Below are 26,994 nucleotides of genomic sequence, written 5' to 3'. Positions count from 1 at the left end.
CTTTCCCATTGGAGTTTTTTATCGCACTTTTAATTACTCTTTTCTCCTAATGACCGTAAGCTCTATTGAAATGGACCACTTAAATTTAAGTGTGGACGTGACTTCTGGAATTATTTTTACTTTTGCAGTCGCTAATGGGTCGTGTCGGGGGTTGTTTTCTTTCGTGGTTGTTATTCTGCCCGCGCCGCTGCCCCTCTTGAATAGTAATTGTTTTCTCTCGTCGTAATGTGACGAATTAATGCGTTCGCATGAGGCGCCATGCTTGTGTATGTCTAGGGCTGCCAATGTATTGTGATTTTAGCATAATAATACAGCATACGGAAAAACTATTGATTTCATCGACGGTTGCTTTCGTATATCTAACATTATATCTTGAGAATTAACCTAAAACTGCCTGTATAGTATTGAGCGAGGGCACTGGTCCACTTCGATAACTAAAACAAAGTCTTTTGCTATTTCTAGCAAACCAGAATTCTCTCCATATACGTCTTTCATAGTCATTAGATCACAAGGCGTAACCTCTCTTTTCCAAAGTAATAAAAACAAATTTGCAGCAAAAAATATCAATCTTGGCAACCCTAACAATGGCCAGCGAATATCAACTCAGATGTTCTCGTTAGGGTCTCTCAGACCCTATTAATTGCCTGCATGTCCACTTGATTTCTTTTACGTTCACTAAATATAAATTCAGGGGTAATAAACATTACATGCTTTTCGAATACACAATTACAATGTTGCTCTTTTTTTACTTTAATACGTCTTCAGTAATATAAGTAGATTGTTCGGTATATCTGAAGCTGCTCTTTTTTAAGCATACGCCTCAGGTAATATAAGACTGTCTTGGTATATCTGAAGTATATAAGACTTCATAGCAGTTGTTTATCCATCGGTTTCAAACGATCTCAATCATTGTTTAACTCATCGCGAAAATGGATCATTCAGCCTTTTTAGAATGTGCCAAAAACACGACTCGAAAGACGATGTTCGATTTTGATGTTTATCATTGATGGAGAGACGACGTCAGTCACGTATTAGTCTTTCAATTAATAATAAATGGGGTTGTGTTTGTTTTCCATACTCTTTAAGTAGGATATAAAAAAATTATATCCGCCCGGATAGCGACCACTGAACACGAGGTGTTAAAACCCGCCATAGTGGCCTACGTAACTGTGCGATCCAGGACCAGCCTGTGCATCTGGTTCCAACAGGACAGCATAATTGTGTCGACTGTCGAGGGGTAATCATCTCTCGTCAGTCGACGTTCTATTGGACCCCACTCCACCTACCATCAGGTGAAGTAGGGTCAAATTGCCGTAGCATTATAAAAAGAAAACACTGAACAGATATTTTGACATGATTATAAATCATTTATTTGGAAATGGTTCATTCTCTTGATCGGATTGAGTTCGGGATCGTTTATTGAAAATCGATGTTAGTCTTCAGCTAAAAGCAGTATTAGTTGTTATAGGGCTGTTTAAAGAACATTATGGCCAGTCTGGGCAATATGAGGCTTAGTATCCACTATTCAACGTCTCAAGACGACGAGCGCGGTGCAAATAGACCAGTTTGTAATTCATTTTGGATGTTGGTTTTTTTTATTGTAGATAAGCAACGAGATAGAAGCCATAGCGTCGCAACTGTAGAGGAATAGAAAACTGTTTTGTGGATGTCCTCTGAGTTGACAGTCGCTCGATATAGTTGTCACGCTTACCATCAGAAGAACTGCTTGTTTGTTTCTTCATTCAATTTTATAGAGATATGAATAATGGTCTAAGATTTTACGCTATGGTGTTTCGTCATGGAGTCAGTTAAAATATCAGAGGAGAAATCTAAATCGATCATTCAGTCTACATATAAGAAATAGTGACGTGAGAAGAATATTACATACATACATACATAGTATAACGCCTCTATCTCGTAGGGGTGGGCAGAGACTTTGGATTGCCACTTTGCACGATTCTGGTATACTTTCGCTTCCTCAACTTTAACAATGTTTTCATGCATTCCTGCCGGTTCCGGGTACTTTTGAATTGGCCTTTACTAAGAATGTCAGATATCTGATATTTGAAGGTGCGGTGCGGTCAACCCCTATCAGCTGTTCCGCAGAATATTGCATCTGATGTTAAATGTAATCCAAATAGTATGTCAATAGAAAAGCATTGCAAGCATCAAAATCGATTCAATAGTTTAGTCGTGACAATAGGCAGAACTATTTTTAACCGATTTTCAAAAAAGGAGGTGATTACAAAAATGTTGTGTGTTTGTTTTTGTATGTTCATGTTTCCGTTTTTAATGATCTACAACAAAACCCAAGACAGAACTATTTTAACCGACTTCCAAAAAGGGGACAGATTCAAAAACATTGTATACATTTTCATATATTTAATGATCCACAAAATAAACCCTAATCTACTCCATTCAAACCCGATACTTTTTATTTTCAAATCAAATATGCCTGTTACTGAAAACAAAATTGATTGATTAGAATCCCGTCTAATAATACTCAAAATAGGGGACAGATTATATATATTTTTTTCATATCTCTATTTAATCCACAGAATACCCTCAAACTAATTCCCAAAATGTTACGCACCAACTCAAACCCTACAATTACACACGTTATCACCTAAAATCTAGTCAAAGCCCCTAAATCTGAAAATTATACAAAGCCTAACATCGGGCTAAGACATCGTCTCGAATCCCGTGGATGACGTTTAACGGGTATTGTATGCAAATGGGCCGGTGTAGTCCCGGGATATCCCGGGACACCGGGATTAACCGTCTAGTGAGTTAATGTGTAGGTTTACGGTAAGATATGTGTATTGGCGAGGTACAAGCTTGTAAACCAAGTGATGACATGGAATTATGATTATGTCTTAGAATTTGTGGGTGTTTGGACATGTCTTAGGGAATGTGTGGTGTATTACCGCACGTTAAGGTTCGAAGTTATGAAGCTTGATAGTATGTGGTAGTTAGAGGTGGAAGGTAGTATGAAAATTGAATATATTTTGAAGAAAAAGATGCTTTAGTATCGTAATAAAAGAAGAGTATTTTTGTTATTTAAAAAGAAAAACATTTTCACTGTGTTGTTTCAAAATTTACTAAAGGCGTTTTCCATTTAAGAATCTAAATTGAGGAAATCATTGAACTAAATTAATAAATATCTAACGGCTTTTCAGTTTCCTATTATACTATAGTAGGTCTAAAGATGTTTCAAAAGTCGCTTCTTTAATAATAGCTGCTTTCTTAGTGGACTGTGAGAATATTAGTATTCGTTTTAAGAATATACTATATCTTGAAATTTACCTTCTTTAATAAGTTAATTGAGTTATCGCTGCGGTTTTCCTTGATAAAAGTCTTCCTGCAGTTTATATGAGTTTATTGTATTCTTCCGTGATTATGCTATGCATATACTCTCTTGTGTTTCTATCCTACTAATTATTATGTAGTAATAATTGTTGTTACAAGCGGCGATAGTCTATTTGGGAGTGTAACTGACGAGATTAATGTGTGCAGGTTCGAATCCAAAGGCCCTTTTTTACTTTTCTAAAGTAATGTGTATATTCTTTGTGAATTATCGCTTGCTTTAACGGAGAAGGAAAACATCGTGAGGAAACCTGTATATTTAAAATATTCAAGAATTTTGAATGTTTGTGAAGTCTGTCTTGTATATAGGCCATAGTAGAGGAGGAGTATAGTAGAGGAGGCCTGTGCCCAGCAGTGGAACAGTATATAATACAGGGCTGATGTTATATTATTATTATCAAATGTTGTTAATTAGTATTAAACTAATTATTGTTTTAACAAATAGTTTATAAATCTTTAGGATGATTATGAGTTCAAAATGTAAAGAAACAAGAGAATTTAAATCAATGTTAAAACCATACAAATAACAACACATTGGTTGCGCTAATTCCAAATTATGACATTTATATAATTAACAAAACAACAAAAAAATCCAAAATTATCACAACCTTTCAATTAATAGTTGCCGATGAACATTATCAAAAATTATTCAAATTAGTCGACGGCATCGAACCCGCGACCTCACGATATAGAGGCCAATAATCCTCCGGTTACGCAATGATGAATCAACAAACAATACGGATTTTAATGCGAACATGCATAACACAGGTACGTCATGCCAGGCTGCCATTGTAAAAAAAATAATACGTGCCACGAATGTTAGTTGGGAATTTGCAAATAATTGTGTCCTGGACAGGGGCGGAGTTTGGGAGGCTGTTGGGGAGCAAGGGCCCCGTGTGGGTGCGCCGGGGGGTTATTTTGGAGGGTATTGATTTGTTAAGGAGATAGTGTGGCATGGAAATTTAAGGCTTGTCTGAATCTTTTATGAATAATTGTTTGGTGTTTTATATGTTATTCAAATGCTAATTTGGCTTTTGTTTGTTTAAATGACAGTTAAAATATTAAAGTCAGCGTAAAATAACGGTTTTTTACGTTTGGATACTAAAATTTTCGTTGTTTTACAAATTGAGCATTTAAATATATTATTTTTCGGATAACGGAGATTCAGGAATCTGTTTAAACATATAATAAAAGCGATGTAAAGTACAAAATACCTGACTGACAATGACCCAAAAAAATTAAAAATATTTTCTTTATTAATTCCGAATTTTTCAATGTTCCCCCCCTCTACGTCCCTGCGTCCGTCCCCCTGCAAGTGCATCGTCCTCAACTCACCTTGTGCTACGTATGGGGAATGTGAAATGAGTGCATTTCTACCCGCGTGTGTGATTTAGATGGGCTTTATACTTAACGGTACATTATCGTGGGATTTAACGAACGCTATTTCTAGCAATTGAGTTTACCTTATACGCTTACCTTTGGATGGTATCCTTTAACGAACGCTATTTCTAGCAATCGAGTTTAACTTATATGCTTACCTTTGGCAGGTATCCTTTAACGAACGCTATTTCTAGCAATCAAGTTTAACTTATATGCTTACCTTTGGAAGGTATCCTTTAACGAACGCTATTTCTAGCAATCAAGTTTAACTTATACGCTTACTTTTGGATGGTATACTTTATCGAATGCTATTTCTAGCAATCAAGTTTAACTTATACGTTTACCTTTGGACGGTATTCGCTTATATAGCGACCATGTGCCCAGACCCAAGTTGTGTTGCGTTCTGGGTTTTTTCTATATCCAATTTTGAGCATGCTAGGTGTCTTTACTTATAGAGAGACTACTATCCTCACAACAACCACTACAGCTGTAAGCCAGGATCAGCAGTGGCACGCTTTATGATATACAGCGGAGAAGCTCGCAGTCTCAGGGAACACTAATCTGTCTTTATCCTGCAACTATTAATCAAATAGAAATACAAGTTGGAAATATTAATTATCAACTTCTCTCCATAGCAAAGCGGGAGATAAGATAATAAACTACGTCTGGACGGCACTTAACACCACAGTAGAGTAATTTTGCTGGCACGGAATATAAAAACGCTTACTCTTTTCTTTACTAGGCTAGCATGGAGGTCTAATCTCACCCAGTAAATACCTCAGCGCCAATGACAATAACTATTAATTAAATCTTTGGACAGTTCATTTTGGTATATAATGCTGGTAGGTCTTTTGTATGCGAAGGGCCGAGTGGGTAGGTACCAGCAATATCTGTTTCTACCACTAACCAGGAGTATCATGCTCTGTTCAGATGTGAAGAAAATTTTAGCTAGCAGGATTACTGGGCATTGTGAGACTAACGTCTTATGTTATAGGATGATGAGAGCAGTGGAGTGTCACACAGTACTTTGTAATTCAATGATCTGTAAAGTGTTGGTTTAAGGGCAGTCGTTTCGCTTACCATCAGGCGATATATTCCTCATTCAACACAAAATACTTTACTTATGAATTCAACAAAGTGCATAAGAAAATGATTAAGCATACGATGTGGTAAAATGCGTAGGTATAAGGCGACAATGGGCGACAGTATGGGCGGGACGGAACGCCTGTGGTTTCAAAGGATCGGGTTTTACCATGACTCAGGATAACCCGATTCGGATCTTAGGTAAATGATTTTTAGTTTGCATTTGACATGGCTGGATATTTTGGATTTTTATTTATACTTCTTTGTACTAATCTGTATTCTGTGGACGTAGTGAAGTCCTCTAGGCAAAATAACATGCAACAATGGCGTCCAGAGTAGTCATTTTTATATATAAGTCTAGGTACAACATATTTGTCTTTTTTTAAGAACATTCTAGACATCTTAGGTCCGGATATTAGGTATTACTGGTCGGAATCAGCTCAGAGTCGATAGTGATCGATAGTACTGATAGGCTTGCCCTCTACGTCTTGAGATGGAATATACGTGGGAAAAGCGTCTGTATTAGTTTCACCTCTGCTTACCCCTTCAGAGATAAGGGCATGACGTGTTTGTTATATAGACTTCAATAATTGCTCTGTTATAGCCTGTGTACTTAGATTTTCGTACTGTAGAAGTTAAGGGTTCTTTTCTCAGGTCGTTATTTTAGTCACTATGTTTTTATCATCATCAGCCACATCAAGTCTACTGCTGAACAAAGGCCTCCCTCAAAGGTTACCAGACAGACCTGTCGAAAGCGGCCTGCATCTAACGTGTTCTTGCGACCTTGATCAAGTCGTCTATCACCCTTGCAGGTGTTCTCATCAAGTTTAAACGCCATTGAAATCGCTTCAGAGATATTGAGACACTATAATATACTTAATGGTTTAAATAAGCTTGGTAAATGGGTGCATTCTAAATTTCAGCAACATCAGTAACTGTTATTTTCGTAGTATAGAGTTTCTGGGCAAGACAGCGTCTGCGCGATATCTTAGTTTTAAACTAAACGTTTCAATTAGATTCGTGGTTTTTATGCCTCGTATTTCTTTCCAGTGATAATTTTATGCATTTTATTTGAATTATATCTTCCACCTATCACTAACTAATAAAAAATCTTTTTATATCGCGTTAATAGCGACTTCAAAGTGACATTTGCAATCTAGAAACTCCGGAATGTGACAAAAATATTTTTGTTATTGCAACCTTTGTTACTCTCCTTGGGAATAGATTATTTCTGATGCTATGGATTAAGAAAGAAAGAGAGCTTCAATTATATAAAACCACTTTCCTTTGCCATATTCTTATTCTGATGCATGGTCAGCATTATAGTTTTCAGTCAAGTTGAAAATATTTGTCTTAGGTTTTGCGAACGTCCACCTTATTATAAGATTCGGGGGAGTTGACTCCATCTAATTTACGGCAAGTTGTTTTAACAAAAACTTCGATGTAGCCCTGAAAATGAAACCCAGATTTTATTGTCTGGTTCTAGATCAACCAAGCCATATTAAGTGTATTTTACAAGTGACAGGCAGTATACTCTTTTGTTGTTGCGGGAAAAGTGCGATTACTAAAACCCTGAGGAGCGACTGGTCGGGTATGTTCAGCAGTTTCCCTACATCATCAATACGACGTCATTTTACGTTTTTTTAACGCTCGTTCATAACTTAACCTTCAATGCCGTAGTTTTGATTAAGTGCCAAAATAACATTACCTAACAGTTACCGGTAAACAGATATGTTTTGCCAATCTTTGTCTATACTGTCACCATGCAGCGCATTGTGCTTTAGTTTCAAGGGTATTGTGGACTTTTTTTGGATATTATGAGTCTTAGCTAATCAGAATCATGAGATCATTACACTTGCTTCCAGGGATTCAATCCCTGGTGGTTCTGCTGTTTCAATACAAAGATAGAAGTAGCAATACCACGATAGGTATATTCTAACATACAATGAGGCTACACATGCCAATACAATTACTACATACAGCCGTTTTTAACAAACGATCCCAATCTCAACCTTCAATCCAAATCCAAGAATGAACCAATCAAAATAACTTATTTGTAAGCATGTCAAAAATCTTTGTTCTGATTGGTCCATTTTCGAGATAGATCGAAAGATATTGGGATAGTTTAATGAAAATGGCGGTTAGTCGATAAACATGATTGATTCCTTCCTAATCGAATTTCGGTCACGGCGGTCATCTCATCGAATATCAGCCAGGTACGCAGAAGATAATAATTATAGTGCACAAGTGTGTACGCAATACTCAGGAGTACTCTGATCCTTCATTCTTATAGTCCGGTGAGACGGCAATCCGACATGACCGGAGAGAGATCAGGCGAAGGACCAATACCTTTACGTGCTTCCACGATGCACGGGGATATCACACCGCCATTTCCTGACTCCGAGCTGTGATTGAGTAATTGTTTTAAGAAAAACCCAGTCACAATTATTTTGTCCCGACCCGGGATTCAAATCTAGGACCTCAGCGGGGTTGTACTTGTAACGTGTACAATTACAACGAGTCAGTCAACAGTCAAAGTCGATAAACACGAAGTAACACATACCGCAAACATACAATCAGGATAAACCACGTTCTATAAAGTCCGCGTTCCCTGAGAAGGTCCGTGATTGCGTAACATAAATAAGTAATCGAGTTTCCCTGATAGAAATATTCATTGTCGGTCCCGGATACGTCCCGTAGACACGGCGTCTGCGCGGGCTTGCACGCTCGCGTGTACACGCTGAATTCTAATAACCACGATGCTCGGGGTTTCGATGTAACGCTTTTGATCCTGCTGCATTTCTTATTTATTACTGGTCATTATGAGATTCAACATGTCGCGGATGACGAGCGCATTATAGTGCAAAGCAGTTTGTAATTCAAAGTTCAGTATGATGTTATATGGGCGGTCGCATCGCTTACCATCAGGGAATGTTTTACCATCTCGTTTCATTTAAGTGTAATGAACGTAATTAAGATTTTTTTGGTTGGAGTAATGATTTTATTGATAGGTATATCAATATCAAACTCAGTGGAGTTTGTGCGTTTGGTTTCTATTTTGCTATAGATTTCGCTAGCGGCTCCGGTGGTGGGGGTAATTTTCTAGAATATGATGCACTTAATAGAATAACAGCTTAGACGCAATATGATATATTGCGATAAAATTCATTCAGTCATTTATGCATATACTTAAAAAAATACCAAAGAATATTGTCAGAAACTTTATCTTCAATATGAGTAGGATGTTGCGACATTTTATTGTTTTCTTTTCAGACTTTAGTTACTTAGTAATGCCATATACATTTCTCTTTTGATGAGATTTCATAAATGATGATCTGTAATAGAATTTAAATACAATTTAAGACAGACAGTAAAGGAAGCCTAAGAAATTGCCCGTTAATCTATACCCCACATCTCTTGATAAAGGTCCCACGTTATCTACTAGTTCAGACATATCTATGTAAAACTCTCACGGCGCGAATACGTGCCAGTTTTATACGAATCTATTCAATTTCGATATAAGCCCAGTCCTCTGAAGAAGGTCGCCGATTGCATTATGTCGCGCGGTTTCAGTGGGAGCGGTGGTATTTTTAGATGTTTGTTGAATGTTTTTAATGTTAGGCAATTTAGATATTGTAGTTCACTGGTTTTTAGTTACGTCTCTTGTGTATCCATTAGGATAGGTACAAAGTGTCTATTTCTGTCTATTTCTGATGCCGAGTAGCAGTTTGCACTGTTTAATCTTTGGGAAGGTATTGTAGCCGGTGTAAATTTGGTTATTAAAACTTTAGTATATTTTCTCAGAATAGTTCTTCAGTGCCACTCAAACGTTTGTAATTCTTCTAGAACATAAACTAGGTGATGATTTTATAGTTTATGGGCTGTCGCGTTTTCTACAAGTCTACGGATTTGGGTCACGTCAAAAAGCAAAGAAAAAATCCATATATTTTCTTGCTTAGCTATCGTCAAATGTATGTTTATTTGTTCAATTTTATATATTGAAATTTCTATATCAATGTAACTTTTGTAGTATTATTTAGGCCATTGATTATTAGGAGGGCCGTGCGCACTACTATAATACAAAATAAAACAAACACACATTCTTTATCCACGAAAGGTTAGACGAGCAACCAGGACACCAACTTTTCGTCTACATATTCCGTCTTCTGATGTGACAGGGGGCGAGCCTATCGCCATACCAGGAAAATTCCAGACTAGTATACAGAGTTGGTCTTACAGCCAAAACGTAACCAAATGTTTATTTACTCGCGTAATCGCGGCGAGTGGCACCACGACTTTAGTTCTTGAAACTATTTTCTATTTGTGCGCAACTGTTCAGCTGTTACCAGACTTCAACTTCTAAGCGATATAAATATATCCACGTACACATTCACATGCTTATACATGGAGTTATATGTATAGAGAATTTTATGGTTTTGATTCCAAGTAATTTGCATAAAATATTTTAAGAATTTATTAAAATTACTTAATGAAGTTTGAAAGAAATATTGTTACGAAATTTTGTGTCTATATTTGGATTAATACATTGAAAATAATATGTAGAAAAATGTATTAAGATAAAAAAAACAGATAAGACATAAAAAATTAACAAATTTTCGTAAAAGCTAAAAAAAATCACAATAATATTTCGTAGAAAATATAATGTTACGTAAGTTTTTTTGAGAAATACTTATTTACAAAACATATTGATAGTTCTAATGCTAACTGAGTAAGCGATTATTTTAAAAAAAAAAAACCTTTTAAATGCGTAGAAAAATGTACTCATTCTAAACATGTGTATAATTTATGATCCCATAGAATGTTGCTAAAGGCAATTAGCCTTATAACCGTAAATATAAAGGATCATTTTGAAATTGCATTTCGAAATTAAACCACATACTTGTCTATTTAAAAAAAAATTGAAAAATAAGTTTCTCGAACCGTAGATGTAAAACAAAAATGTATTTCGAACAAAATAAAAAGTCATTTTAATTTTACGCGCCCTAATACCAATAATCCTAAGAGAATTTGTCGCAGCAGGTAACATCACACTTTCAGTCAGTTATTCATGGATACATTTTGACATAATGTTAGCATAGGTAAAGACAAGTATGTGGTTTGTCAAAATGACCCTGTATATTGTTATGGAGCTGTATATATATAGATATAAATATGTTTTGTAGGTAAATTGCATGTGCAGTTAATATATTGACTAAAGAAACTCATGGTAGAATACCTAAGGAAGAACAATACAATGTAAATTGAATTACAAATTGTGTACGTATAAAGTATTTTTGATATTATATTATGGGTCCCATATTGTCATATAAAAAGGCAATTTGGTTTCAATACATTACAATCTAACATAAATATATTAAAAGTTAAATCTAAAGCTTAAATAACATTTTTAATATTTGATCTAATACTTCTCTTATTTATTGCAAGATACAAGAAATCTACACATAGCAGAACTGATATTTCAATATATCTCTTACACAAAAAAAATATGCTTCATTCCAAAACATAATTTTGGTACACGTTGTGATTTCTTTACCCATATCACAAAATGCCGGTATCTAATCGTTATTCCAGAACTAAAATATAATATTTTTATGTAAGTGAAATCTCTGCTTCATTCCAAAATAATTATTGGTACACGGTGTGATTTCTTTACACATTTCACAAAATACTGGTATCAAATCGTTATTCCAGAACTAAAATATAATATTTCTACGTAAGTGAAACCTAGTTTTCACCCTTCCTCAGGATAAAGTCACAAAACTCGGGATAAAATCCATATTCCAGCTCAAAAGTTTCAAACTTTTGAAGGTTAGTGGCACAGATCAAAGTTTAGTGGAGTTTTTATCTCTAACTTTACGGTTATTTTATTATTTCGTTTAACAATGATGTAAAGATTTTATACAGAATGTTAGTTGGTTATAAAAATTATACATTTTATGGCTTTGTTGGGATTATTTTTACTTTGTGTAAGAATTAACGGGTCTATGTTTTATAGTCATATACAATAGTTAGGTCTCTTATGAGAGGGCCTGGAAATCTTGCATGAAGAAGGTGACCAAGGGGTGTTCGGTATGTTGGTGTACAGTGTAAATATATTAGATACTCCTCGAATAATCATACTATTTTTGGGCAGTCCTGATACTTTCTGAAATGAAATGATTTATTTGAATCTGTAAAATGTTATAGATTATTTAGATTCCGTCAATATTAACTCTACCACCAGTTCGGAAAGCAGTTCTCACCAGAGAAGAACGGGCAAGAAACTCTGGTGTTGCTCTTTTCAATCAATTTAGGGTAAAGACTACAAGTCCATAATAAAGAGAGAAGAGAAATAAAAATACAATTGTTTTTTTACTGTTTAGAGCAGTTCATTTCTATGCTCGTAAAATAAGGAATAAATTAATTTAAATTTTCATATGACTGCAAAACCCTCTCAGAAATGACGATTTTTTTTTCTAGAATTTTCCTCACATGAGTTCTTTAAAGATGCGGGAAAGTTTGTGACTCATACTGTTGAAGAAAGTGATAATAAAAACATGATTCAATCTAAGATTCTCTTATAACGTGGAACGTGGGCGGCGTTGGGTGCATACGCTTCGCAAATGTCAATAATACTAAACACCCACGGTCTTTCAGCAACTAATAAACCAGAAAGCTGATGAATTAGATCAAATGTTTCTTCGGCTAGTCATTGTGACGACTTATTCGGGATTAGTTATTGATATTTTATTTGAAAACTAGTTGACCCAACAGACGTTGTCCCGTCTTAACTATTAATTTGCAACGCGCATTCTGTCAATCGCTGACAGTTATTACCAACCAATTGACAGTTATATAAAATTAATATTTTCGTTGTTTTCTTAAATTTTTTAATTTTCCGCGCAATTTATTGATTTTTTTCTTTCATTAAAACCTTCTCCTGACAATAACAAACGCAACAATAAAAAAATAGTGAAATCAGTCCAGCCGTTCACGCGTGATGGCGTGACCAAGGAAAATAGGGATTCATTTTTATATATATAGATTGATGACAAAAGCATTCGAGTCTTGTCTTGTCATATCTCTTAACTAGCCTGTTTCGTGTTTGCCTGTTTTCCTGTTCAAATGTGGGATCAACAGATGCGTAATGTCATTTTCTGGTGGAAAATCCAATCTAAACCAAATCATGTTGGAAAATTGCTTGATTTGGGATCTGAAAGGACCACCAGTCCTCAATGTTGCAAGTACAATCAAGAAGCATCTGTCGATCTTTTCAAGTCGATAGGTCCTGAAATAACGTGGATATTTTTTGTTTTCACGTACTACCGTCCCGCCTTCATGGCGGACTGGACGGCCAAGTGGAGTTAGATATCACTAAAAGTTGAACTGAATTAAAATCATTTGTGGAAACATCTTAGAATCTAGCTTAATCTCTTGATCTAGAAAGTTTCGAAATGGTTGAATTTAGGTCATTTAAAGTTATTTCATTGCTTGCCCTTTTATGAAGATAATGTTTTAGATTATAATATTAAGTTAGGCTAGCGAAGCGGGGTTAGAATACAAAATGTTATTAGTCATGAAAGAGGTTTTAGAGAGAGAACGATGAACAAATATTCATAATCGTATGGTGTTGTATTAAGGACTGCGAATTTTGGTCATACAACACCCTTTTTAGGACATGATTGTGCCCAATGTCGAGTGATACTATATCTGGACTTCACTCCACTAATTATCAAGTACAGTGGAGTCATTTTGCCGTGGCATTTATCCAAATCAGGTGGACAGACAATGTGTAAGTCTTGAGACGTCGCTGGATTCAAACCGCTTCCAACGGGGCTGGAATTGTTAAGGGGTTGTGTTTCTGGTTAGAGATAATATTAGGCACCGAGAACTCGAATAAATATGGTTCCAAAAATGTAAGTTAAAAATAAAATGTGAGTAATTCATAAATGTTTCGTTGCGGGATTGAACTTGTAGTTTTCCGTACGTTTTGAAAGCTAAAAAGTTGTTTGTAACCTACAAATTCATTTTGTATTCGATTTGAAGATTTTTCGTGGTAAAATTACGTGATAAAAGTATTGTCAAAAATATGAGGAAAACCGCATTGGGGCTACGAATTCATTCTACAGATATATTTGAAAGACAAATTCGATGAAATCATGTTTTTTTGCGCGGAAATCCAACGTTGATTAATTGAATAATTAGTCATTGCGCAAGATTCATTGTGACATTCAGAATGTAGGAGATATATCGTTGGCAAACTGTAATATTTCTTAAACTCACGGAATTTGTGAACATTTTTGTCATTTTCTAGATAGAATTTGTAGTGTAAATAATTTTAATTGTACTTTGATAATCAAAATATATGAACTATAAAATTTCCATGGCTGCAACTAAGAATTTTCATATTGTTAACAGAATACGTATTGGAAACACGTAATACAAAAGATATATGAAATTATATGAGAGCTATCTTTCATCTCTATATTGTTGTATGTTAAATTGCGTCCTACAACGATTTATAATGTCGTAAGTTGAATGTTCACAGCAGTACCTCGGCCTGAGTAATACAATCCGAATTCGATCCAGGAATGTCCCCTGCTAAGTATTTCTGAGAAGCTCCGCAGCTTTTCCATAAATTCCGCGTGCGTGCCTCCCAAGTACCTAAATACATATAATTTTGTATTCAACAATAGAATTTATTGTAAAATTACGTGCATTGTCAGTAAAGCGCGGGATCGTACGGCGCGCCAAACAGAAGCGTGGCGCGTGGCAATATGGCGGACGGTGCACGCGCGGTTTTTTCAACTTTCCGCGTGTGCGGTGATTTTGGCCGAGGCTCCTGCGTGACGTAGCGACCCAGTTAGCTGGCCAACGGGTGCCACGGCCAAGTCCAGCTGGGCATCCCCAGTGAGCCAGCGCCAATATCTATAAAATAAATTGGACCGCCAGGAGAGAGAAAAAAATAATAATGAAGGAATACGTCACGCGATTTGCCGCCAAAATGTTTCGGGTTGAACGCACTCCAGAGTTTTGGCAAAGTCCGCTGGATGTCGGCCTAATAGTTTGTTTGATTCGATAGGGCAGTTCCTATCGGAAATATTTTGCGTCGAGCGAGATTGTTTCGTCTCAATGTCACGATTGGTTTTCTAATAGCTTATCAACAAAGTGATGGTGAAACTTCTTTGCCAACTGCTTCATATGACGGAGATTGTTTGTACGATATTTCTACTACGTCCTTTACGTATTTGTATCTAAAATATAAGAAGATGAAACATAACATAGTAGAATATTTATACAGGAAGAATTAAATTTTCATTTCCTAAAGATCAGCAAATCGCACAAGGGTCCTCTACTCTTTGGTAAAAATTACTTATCGTCAGTTAACTTTTTGCTTAACACTGACGCTTTTCTGTAAAAAAATATTTTTTTTCACATAAAGATTAATTATTTTCAATGTCATAATTACAAGAGATTTTATTTTGATCGTATAGTGACAAGACGGGGCAGAGGACATTAGGAGTGACATGACAGGTTCCCAGTTCTATATCCGTCAAGGTAGACCTTCAAATATTCGTTTTGATTTCTAAATGTTTTAAGATCTTTAATCTGTAATATTCCTTTAAGCATAGTTAGCGGGGGCAGCCTAGTTTGGAGAGGAATGGACTGTTGACACGAATGTTTGCAGATTAAAAACCTAAGGCTACACATTTCTGTTTTTTTCAGAGTTACGTGTGTATTCTTTGTGAATTATCACTTACTTTAAGGGTGAATGGAAATATTGTGAGGCAACCTACATGCCTCAAAAGTTTTCTGTAAGAAATTTGAGGGTGTGTGAAGTCTGCTAATCTGCACTAGGCTAGCGTACTAGATTAAGGCGTCACCCCTCTCAGTACCAGAGGCTGCCAGTATCCAGTAGTAGGGCAGTATATAATAAAAGGCTGCTTTAATAATCTATAATATTTGCTAGAGGACGGACAAGACTAAAATTTAAAAAAATTATAAATATTTGGTAATCCCGAAGTCTATTCTCCCTATCTCTTCCTAACTCACAGTTTCGCCAACAGAATTTCTGTGTAAGTATATTACATGCTGCACCTTTCTATTACAAAAATATAACACTAAAATATATCTTGTGTTTCAAGTGGCAGTAATCGTGCATCAGGGATTGATAAATTAATGAACAAATAAATCTTTTACATTGTAATATCTTATTAGCCTTGTGAATTCAGGCCAGGAGTAATACCATTACACTGTGGATGAAGGTAATGAATATTCGCTATTTGTTTGGTGATTCTCTCATACGTAGGTCTAGGCAAATGGCCGTTTTGTTTATATTTGACGATAAGCGGTACACTGTGTTCCTGTTCAAATTGTCGCCAGTGAAATTTGTTGGAAATCAACAGTTCTGGAGGAATCATTATGTCTAGTAATGTGAGTATAAAACAATGCGGAAACGCTTCGCACCAATATTAAACAGTGGAATTAGCCCGCAGAATTCAACACACAGAGTATCGTTATTGAGGAACTAGAGACAAGGCGCATGAAAGGCCAATACTACTTACTGGTGGTAGGATATATTTTATATCTGCCCGGATAGCGACTACCGTACATAAGGTGCTAAAACCCGCCATAGTGGCCCATTGGTAAATGTGTCATATTCCGGGATCGTGTTTATCCGGTTCCAACAGAACGGCATCATTGAGTCGACTGTCGAGGTGTAATCATCTCTTGTCAGTCGACATTCTATTGGACCCCACTCCACTTACCATTAGATGCAGCAGAGTCACTACCGTGCTTGTTAAAAAATACTTGAGCCATTAGACTTATTATTTTTTGTATGATAAGAGTAGTATAGTATCAAACCTATTGATGGTTTAACGGTTAATATGCTTTATTCTCCCCTTTTGTTGTGATTACTATTAAACGAGTGGAATGTTCATCTTCGCCACAAAGCAGCTGAATGAATAAATTATTTCAAATCGTCTTTAAACTTCTATCTCCGTATCTTCTTGCGTCGTATTCCTCACTATCGAGGGTCGTGACTTCCCTTCTGCATCACTTTCTCTCGAACGAGCTTTCTCCAACTATTTCTGTCTCCGGCGGTGGGGGCGGTGTAAATTGTAAATGTGGATTGGTGGATTCTTCTTCAAGCATATTGGACAGTAAATTTAACTTAGTATTGCTAGGATCTGAAGCGAAAAGTAATAATTAATAAAATTGTATAAAAATATTAAGGTTAAGTGTAATGAATGATAATTGTTGACACAAAACTGAGTTACTGAACTACTTTAGTATAGTAGATATCAATGGTGAAGAGTCCATATCACACGATTCTTGCCGGCTGCCCTTTATGTGGAATCTATTTATTAAAACGATTTGCAGACCGCATTCATGCATATAAGTACCTATATGTTGTGTCCCTTTCAGTAAATTTCACCTTTTGAAATTATTAGCTGATGTATTTTTTGATACTTGTATGCAGACTGCTACTATGTAAGCTAATATATTTTTTATGTGATTCTCTCACCTATGCGAGCTATATTAGTTAAGTTCATGAGCAATCGGCATAAGGGTCTATATTATTAACTACTCATTGCATGAGGGAAGCGAGGTGACTTTCAAAGACCCTCCTTCGTCAAAGAAAAATACCATCAATATGAATTATGTGTATTTTATAGACACTTAAATGCGACTATAAATGACTTTTCAAATTGATGTGCAGTAAAAATAAATGGGTCTATATTGAGAACAAATGTGGAGGATACGAGACTAGTTGGTAGGATTATAGCGAATATTGTATTTGATTTGATTGTAATGTAGCACACGGATAGTCTATTAGGCATTTTCCATTTGTTTTGTCCATTAGTGCGTGTTGGTAAACTTCACGCCCTCAAAATTCCTATAGAGAACTTCACAGGTATGCAGGTTTCCTCACGATTTTTTCGTTCATTGTTAAAGTAAGCGATAATTAAGAAGGATACACAAATAATTTTAGAAAATTCAGAGATGTGTGACCTTGGATTTTGAACCTTCAGACATTCGTCTTCGCAGTCCGCTCCGCAATCAATTCGGCTATCGTTGCATTATTAAGTTAATACAGGGTATACATTGTATTGTTACAATTTCAGTAATATTTATAAATATCCGATGCACTAATTTCACACGTATTTATTTGATTGTAAATCACATGGTTATTATAAATTGAAATGACGTCACAGCGTCGTCACGATCTATTTTGACGCTAGATGATTTGCGACCGCTCTTGACAATATGGCGTCAAATGTTTTGTATTAATAGCCTCAAGATCGAACGGAAATTTTCATAATATATCTCTATTACAGCTCGTGAAACAGTCTTCTAGTAATAAACAATACTAATCAGCTTCTTGGAGCTTGTTAATCTATTATCTTTCGTATCTATTTGTCGAAAATACGGATAGAAAATTGTAAAATGGCGATCGTGCAGACCAAATGCCTACAAACCTAATGAAAAGGGTCTGGTATTGTTTTCTGTTATATGTTCCCGGGAAGGTGACTCCACTACACCTGATGGTAAGTGGAGTAGGGTCCAACAGAACATCGATTGACGAGAGATACCACTCGGTAGTCGACACCAATATGCGGGCCTGTTGGAACATATACACTAGCTGACTCCGAAAGGTGACAAACTTACGTGGCCAATTATGGCGGTTTTAATCCCTTACGTACGGTGGTCGCTATCCGGGCGGATATGAAATATATCCTACCACCAGCAAGTATTGGCTACTCTTGCGCCTTGTATCTCGGTGTTCATTGGCGATACTCAGTGCGTTTAAGTCTGCGGGTTAATTCCACTGTTTAACATTGGTACGAATTTGTTTTAAACTTAGATTACTAGGCATCATGATTCTTCTAGTATTGTTGGTATTCATCAGTTTTAATATCTTATTAGCCGACTTGTTAGATTGAGACATCGATTATAATCTTACTAAAGTACCTACGTGTGATTACACGTAGGTACTCAAACTTACTTCTCAATTTTTTTGCTCAATGAGTACGTTGTAAAATTTTGCAATTATATTAACTCTAGATCCAAGGCATTGATGCAATCGACTTCAACACCGGACGTCAGAATAATGACGTGAACATTGCAATCGTTTTGTCTGATTTGTGAGATTTATTTTGTTGAAATATAAAGTATTGAACGTACAATCAGTTATGCGATGATATCATCCTATTACATCGGAATCTACTACGGGCTAGCAAATTGCCAACAATCTTACTATTCAGCATTTGTTGTTCTTACATTTGCCAAATATTCTCACCTTATCGCCGTTGTGCTGTGATAGTTTTACGACGCCATTTTTATTTTGTTTCGCGCGCTTTTCGCGGTCCAATATGGCGGAGCGTTTTTTATCGCCGCCATATTTTAAGGGTTTAGATAAAGTTTTTGTTTTGGATTATAAAATGCAGTGTTTTGGTTATTTCAGATGTTTCATTTTAATGCTGGATTTTTATGTTTGTACATTGTGTTCGTTGTGAAATAAAGATGTATTCTAGTTATTTTTTTAACAAACCAAGCTTTGGTCTTAGAACTGTATTTTTTAAATATACACAAATTCTGACCTTCCACTTAATAATGCTACATATGTATGAGCTTACGGATATCATTTTAATTTATCATAACCATGCCTTATTCAGTCCCTAGATTTCCTATTAAAACTGATAACTCCATCTGTTCCTTCCATCTGGTCACATCAATGAATATTCGAACGAATTTATCAATATTTTAACGTTACCAACTTTCTTTTTGGCTCTGCGGTTGAATAAAAATTGGCAAATATATTTGGTGGCCACGTGGTGGTTGGGCCCTGCCAACCCAGCTCGTGGCAGCTTGGCAGGCCTGAGGACCGTCTGTGAGTTCAGCCAACAACGTGTTGTGACTGGGACTTCGTTATTCATAATTTCATTCTTGAATTGTAGAAAGTAGGTAGAGGATATCAAATTGATAACAGAATGATCATGTATTTAAACTAAGGATGCTTCTGTTAGATTCAAATTCAGAACAACCTTCTGTTTTTAACATCTGTTTCACATTTTTACTGTTTGAAACAGAGGTATAAGAACAGAGGATTTATAAAAAAAAATTGGTGAAGAAACGAATTTTGCAAAACATGTATAGTTGACCTCTACTTTATCCAAACCGCATTTTCTCAAAAATGTTTTTCGAACATATTTCCGTTTCGTTATGTGATAGGGGGTGAGCCATGTCAATTCTAATTTTAGACAAGTTGGATTTATTTATGGATTGAAATCTAACTTGGTGTTCTCAATCTGCAACACAACACACACACAACATCACGCATTTTATCCCCGAAGGGGTATGCAGAGGGGCAACCATGGCACCCACTTTTTGCCAAGTGTGTTCCATCCCATGATGTGATAGGGGGCGAGCCTATCGCCATATCGGGCACAAATTCTAGACTCCGGGCTGATACTGAGCAGAAAATCCCAAATATCACTTTGCCCGGGATTCGAACTCAGGACCTCAGAGCGCTGCCGTACCGCGCATGCAGTACAGACCCTGCAACACAAACCCTGAATATAATCACATTGTAACACAGTACTCACCTGCATCGTTGCACACTCGGAGGGAGGCGAACTGCGTATCAAATAGCGAAACCTCACCCCTCTCCGGCACCTTGTACCAATAACACACCCAAAATTATAAACAAATAAATATCTACCTTGAGAATTCCATAAAAAAACCACTTTAAATAAGCTGTCATAACTCATAAAGAGTCAAACATACCAAATAATGATACATACCCTCGATATGGTCATACATACATACAAGCGTTCTGAATTAGTCAAAACACTCGGGTTTCAGTGGGGCTCGCTTACGCGGGCGGGCGGCGTGTTTTCCTAGTAATTTATTGATTTCTTACATCATGCCCTTCCATATCATATGGGATTCAATTTGCTAGATGCAGTTTGTTAGAGACAAAAAGGGCTCGTGTTTAGTGATCCTTGAAGATTTACTTCTAAAATATAACTGAATGAGAGGACGAGAAAGCATTATGGTAAGTGCTGCGAATGCTTATAACTGTAAAGCTACTTGGAAGTTTGAATTTCCATGCACTACTTTGTATTCTCAGTAACTAAGATATTACATCTCAAGTCATAGTGCCCAGTTAAATAAGCTCACATTGTCAGTTCAATTAGAATACAACAGTGCAAACTGCTGTCTGTCGAGAAATAGACTAGGCGGTGATACCTACCAGACAATTTTATACGATAATTTTCGTCACGATGCACACAGGCGAACCTAATTTTAAGCCAACGAGATTTAGTTTGTAAAAGTCATAGTATAAGGTTAGGTTTTTTCATTCACCCACGTGGCAAAGGTATTGCCAAAAGAACAGCCCAGCGAAGCTTGGCAGAGGTTCACAGCGTCTGCAACACACGCCAACTTGATGTTATGACTCGACATTATGTTTATAGTTTAACGTTTGGCTTCGCTCGTTTGTTTTGGTTTAATGAGGTTAGGTTAAGGTGCGCTTGGATTTTGAGGTTATGTTGTGTTAGGTTTTTAATTTCGGCGTTGGATGTGCGGATTTTAGCCATTGTTTTATAGTTAAGAAAGTATGAATGTTGGTTTTTGTTACAACCTGTTTTTTATCTGTCTTAGAAGGGGACGGCAATCTGTAAACCAATGCTTTGACTGATCTTACTGAGCTCTTAAATGTTTTAAGTGATTGTTTTGGGCCACTGATATTCAATACTTACAGTAGAAACGCATTCTATGAGATAAGATTGGAATCGTTTGATAACATCGCGCGACCTTTTCAAGTTAAATAAATCTAAACTAGTTAGTATTCTTTAGACCTATTTGGATCGATATCTAACTATATCAAGCCTTTACCAATGCTTACACTCAAAGCACAACTTATGAATTTCGAAAACATATTCCCAATTACTAAACTGACATATAATTTGCATCGCATGCTTTCACGGTTTTGAAATAAAAACAATAAAAACAGGAATCTTGTATTCTATCGTTCGGCGGTGATCGCACGCGATAAATTACTGTGGCACACTTACATATTTTATGATTCAATACGCATTACAATACAATATTTGTTCGGCGCGTGTTTTGAATACTAAAAGTGCGTTAAGCGTCTTTCTTTTCATGACACATGTCTATCGTATTTCATTGTACATCGATTGTTAATTTAAGATTTTATTAGGATCGCATTTGAGGTTTGAATTTTAATTGTTTACGTTTTTGGAATTGTGTATTTTGACCTGTTGTTATTGTTTGACATTAAGTAAATAATGTTCTTTATTCAAATTCTTTAACAGTTTTTGTTATGGAAAATTTATAAATCTTTTTTTATTTTGAGTTTTGAAGCGTTGTGTTGATATTTTAATAAATACCTAATATTGTGCAGTAGTATAGACATATCTTTCAATTATTTTATATTCGCAACTTAAATCCGCGAGTCGCGTTGCGGCATTGGCCGGCATAATATCTAGTTATGTATGGGAGAATGCGGCTGTAGCGATTTATTGAATGAATTTCAACAAGTAAATTGTGATTGAACTACAGGTATTATATGCCATATTAGTGACTCTTAAACAAACTATTTTTAAGTATACCAGTATAAAGGATATTTTAGATTGCCAATGACCGAAAGATAACATGGTTCTTTTAAGAAGTTAGCGAGGAATAGGTAGGTAGTAGCATTTAAGGCTAAAAGTAAATATCATTTGCAAAATATTCCAGACAATTAGTTCTTGAAATAGTTTAAGGACGAAGCAAGAAATGGCTCAAAATTATTTATGTCTTTTTATTAAATATAACCTCTCTATAGCTTCACCACAGTATTAAATACTAATACCATGTTGGGTGCCATTATAAAAGTGTTAAAATTTTCAGCTTTTTCAGGTTTGGAGACAGGTCATCATTAAGACATCCTTCCAACATTCCACTTAACAATATGGCAATGATTTAAAACTAAAGTTAAATTTAAAATTAAAGTTACACGTTGGGCGCCAATTGGCATTTTTCAAAATAAGTTTTAATTTAAATAAATATAACATTTATTAAACTTTAAACATATTAAATATTGGTTCTAAAGTGATCAAAATTGGCCTCCAGGCCGCTGGCGCCAAGGGTCTTAGAAATTTCGTTAACAAAACATATCTAACTGCTGTATGCATGGATGTTTGTTCGCAGGACGAGTTCCATCCGTTCATAGAGGCCCTGATGCCATTCGTAAAGTCATTCTCGTATACTTGGTTCAATTTACAAGCGGCCAAACGGAAATATTACAAAAAACACGAGAAGCGGATGAGTCTCGAGGAGGAACGGCATACTAAATATGAGTTACAGGTGAGATTACGTTAATTCCTTAACTAAGATTTTTCGGCAGACATAATATAAAGTGTTGGGCAACTAGAAAATGAGTAATTTCTGATTTGACAGCTGTAAACTTAATAATATTTGCGGTATTTAATTTCTTGATCTAAGTTATGTATTTTTAGTCCAACAAAGATAATAAGTTTGGGGAGCATTTCCAAAATATCAGCTAAAAAATACCTCACTTAGTCACTCTACAATTTTGTAGTCTACAATGATTGACCCCAAATCCTTTATCATTCCAGAACGAGAAAGCAGAAGTGAAACAAAAATGGGCTTCCCGTCTGCTAGGCAAGTTGCGCAAGGACATAACCCAAGACTGCCGGGAGGACTTCGTGCTCAGCATCACGGGCAAACGGCCGGCTGTGTGCGTGCTCTCCAACCCCGACCAGAAGGGCAAGATGCGGCGGATAGATTGCTTGAGACAGGCTGATAAGGTACATACTCCTAGATACTTAAATGGCTAGAATAAAGAATGATTAATGAAAGATGTAGATAAAAGAAATATACTCAAAAGGAGAGCGAAGACTACGATGGTAAAGTAAAAGCTGTAACTAAATATGTCTGGATAAGGTCTTTTCAGTTATCTTCAATATCTTTTATCTGGTTTGTCGTCCTACAAATGTTAAACGTGTCGGATAAACTGTTTACTGATGATAGGCGCCAACAATGCTCAAAATTATCAATAACGATGCAAAACTTGAATATTCTTTACCACAGAAATATATTTTTAACATATGCTTATGGTCTTTCACATCCAAGAGACACGTAACCTCTAAAATATGCTCAAATAAAACCTATCTCGTTCCAGGTGTGGCGACTAGACCTGGTAATGGTGATACTATTCAAAGCAATCCCGCTGGAAAGTACGGACGGGGAGCGGCTAGAGAAGCATCCGGAATGCACGCAGCCAGGCCTCTGCGTCAACCCTTACCACATCAACGTTTCAGTTAGAGAATTGGACTTGTATCTGGCAAACTTCATAAACAGCTATGGTAATGGGAGCGACGGTCTGCCAGGTCTCTCGCTCACTTATTGAATCGCTTGGGGATGAGTGTTGGTTATACGATAGATGGCGTTGTTTTCAAAGAATGACTTTTTTTTTTAAAGAATGACGAAACACATATTCTCTCTGATGGTTAATGTTAAGTCCCGTAATGCAATAGTAATACGTAAACGCCAGTATTCTTAACGACGACAATCAATACAATATTTTCTATCAACTTACAGTTCTTTTTCAATTATAATTGATTTTTAGAGATTATGAAAATTTTGAAAGTTTGAATAATTTATTTGTAGGTTAAATGTATCTAACCTATCCAAATTAAAGGTTACAAAGACAGATTACTATTTTAGATCTCTCAAATAGCTAGAAAAAAATTGGTTTATTTTAAGCCCAATAATGTTTACTAATCACTTGTCTAGAGAACACAACAGTTTGTTATAATTAGTGGTGATATAAGACAGTAACTTTTTAGTAAAGTAGGACGTGACTAAAATAAAGCAAGGAAGCTCCCTTTACGTTGTTACGTTGTAGTGACGCGCTGAGTATGTCGGTTAATTAGTTTAAAAAGAAATGACGATCAATTATAAGGCTTAGACCCTTTAATTATTTAAATATCTAATTTGGCATAAAAACACGACATTGTTTACTGGTGGTCTCTCACATGTGGGAGTCTACCTGGATAGGTACTACCGCAATGTTTTTCTGCCACCAAGCAGCAGTGTGTAGTCACTGTTGTATTCTGGCTTGAAGGACATTGTAGCTAGTGTGACATAATAAGACTTAACATAGTAGAAGTTAATAGATTTTGGTTTTTGCGTTTATTTCTATCGTTGTATGAGCAGTCATAGAAATAAAAAAGGGATTTCTTTTTTTTATCTTACAATCGTTCATTTCCTAAATCTAAATACCTCACACCTAAAATTACTTAATTTATTGAAAAAATTTTTGTATTTTCTTACATTATCTTATAATCAGCACTCGGTCCCTATTTTGTTTTATTTGCAAAATTATAGTTATAAGTACTTATACTTACCGAATAATATCTAAGTTATTGTCACCAAGCTACGTCTTCAGGCCTGTATTACATGCGAATAAATCTAAATTTTATTTCGATGAAAATAAGGTTCATATCGGTTTCTACAATTTTGCAACTATAATTGATCACAATGGTGTCACTGTAATATGAACACTAACGTCATCAATATAGAAATCAAATTAAAGCTTCAAAAACTATGCCGTCCTGCACTTGAGTAAGCGCTTACGTATGGTTTATATTTAGTAAAAATAGACATTATTATTATGGTCATAAAATATAAAATACCGTAAGTCTGATAAAACAGAGCATATAGACATGGAACAAATAAAAAATTCCAAAAATATGGTTTTTTGATGAAAAACTCGTAAGAATAAAGGGTGCAAATACATTGTGTAACAAAAATGCTAAAAAATTATCGATCGATTCCAAACTGAATTTGAAGAAGCTTTCAAATGCTTGCGCGAAAAAATCACTTGCTTTGCTTTTAAGAATAGTTTGAACTATTTGAACAATATTCAATAGTTCTTTCTAAAAAATACAAACAAGTAGCCTAATTTGTTTTTAAACCAGAATGCATTTGACGTCTTAATTTGACGTTACTACGGCTCTAATTTTAAAATGACGTGCTATGACGTCAATAGGCCGTGGTATTTTACATCAAAATAAAAACATACTAGAACACAAAACTACAGCACGTTTTAAAGACGCATTATTACGTCATTATTGTTTATATAAAACTATTTCGGAGACACTTGCAAATAGTTTTGCGGTGCTATAAATACGTGTACTCATTTGGCAATTGTTCAAATTATATCTTTTGCTCTTATTGTTAAATAAACTACACGTCCTTTTGCTCTGAATAAACATTATAGTAATGTTCTCATAAAATACTGACTAAATTTCTCAGTTTACACGTATTTGTGGTGATTTAAAGTAATTATTGCAGTTCGTTTTAAAAATCATATTTAGTGGCAGGTATCAAGAAAATGTGACCAGTAGTTAACGAATATAGGCTGATAGGTTTCATAGGTTTTGGTATATCAAACCTGGAGGACGATTTACAGCTATTTTTAAATATAACGAACACAAGTAATAGTAATGATACCACGTATAATTAAATTTTATGCATCTATGTTTGAACTCTATCGATCTGTGAAGACATTTTGACATAATATCAATATTTAAATATAAAAAATATCTACGGCATAATTATTTAAATATTTTCGCATAATAAAGCCATTGAATATTAACGCCTCGAGACACCAAATTTACATTAAATTTACTTGTTAGTTCATCATTCAGCGTGCATGCATGACGTATATTTACGTCAAGTACACCGCGTGCTAGCTTGACATATAAATTCGCCGCAAAAGTATATTAACGGATAATAACGTTCATGATACAGTGTAGTACTAAAAGGTGCATGTGTTTCAGATATACTAAGCGGCTCGATCTCGCCGCACCCGCCTAGAGAGAGAGAGAATGAACACGATGCTAAGAGCAAAGGTAACCGGCGACGTCCTCGTCGCTCATCCCTGTGCATCATGTTTGTAGCAATCAATAGAAAATATACAAAAAAATATCAAAATTATTAAACTAATATAAGAAAGGGAAAAAAATTATGTGGGAAAGAGAAGTAAGAAGTTTCAAGAGACTTCTATTGTGATATATGTGACGTACCTATATGTCGATAAAGAGAATTTTTTAGACCAAGGTA

The 26,994-nt window shown here is 35.6% G+C and overlaps 1 protein-coding gene across 10 annotated transcripts in view; it reads left to right on the top strand.

Annotated features, from left to right (window-relative positions):
• The window catches only part of LOC115442964 (nuclear factor 1 B-type), a 77,434-nt gene that overhangs the window by 37,169 nt on the left and 13,271 nt on the right, over positions 1-26,994 (top strand). For 5 of the 10 annotated variants that reach the window (XM_037439493.1, XM_037439483.1, XM_037439473.1 and 2 more), the window contains exons 2-5: positions 23,053-23,208; positions 23,481-23,672; positions 24,047-24,254; positions 26,712-26,783. In XM_037439493.1, the coding sequence (XP_037295390.1) occupies positions 23,083-23,208; positions 23,481-23,672; positions 24,047-24,254; positions 26,712-26,783 (598 nt within the window). In that variant the 5' untranslated portion in view covers positions 23,053-23,082. The remainder of the gene's footprint in view (positions 1-23,052; positions 23,209-23,480; positions 23,673-24,046; positions 24,255-26,711; positions 26,784-26,994) is intronic. The other 5 variants (XM_037439487.1, XM_037439477.1, XM_037439495.1 and 2 more) reach the window with 3 other exon arrangements.

This window comes from Manduca sexta, chromosome 3 (assembly GCF_014839805.1).
Source record: "Manduca sexta isolate Smith_Timp_Sample1 chromosome 3, JHU_Msex_v1.0, whole genome shotgun sequence".
NCBI lineage: Eukaryota > Metazoa > Arthropoda > Insecta > Lepidoptera > Sphingidae > Manduca > Manduca sexta.
The sequence above is the reverse complement of the archived record's forward strand: the minus strand, read 5'-3'. Positions and strand labels throughout refer to the sequence as shown.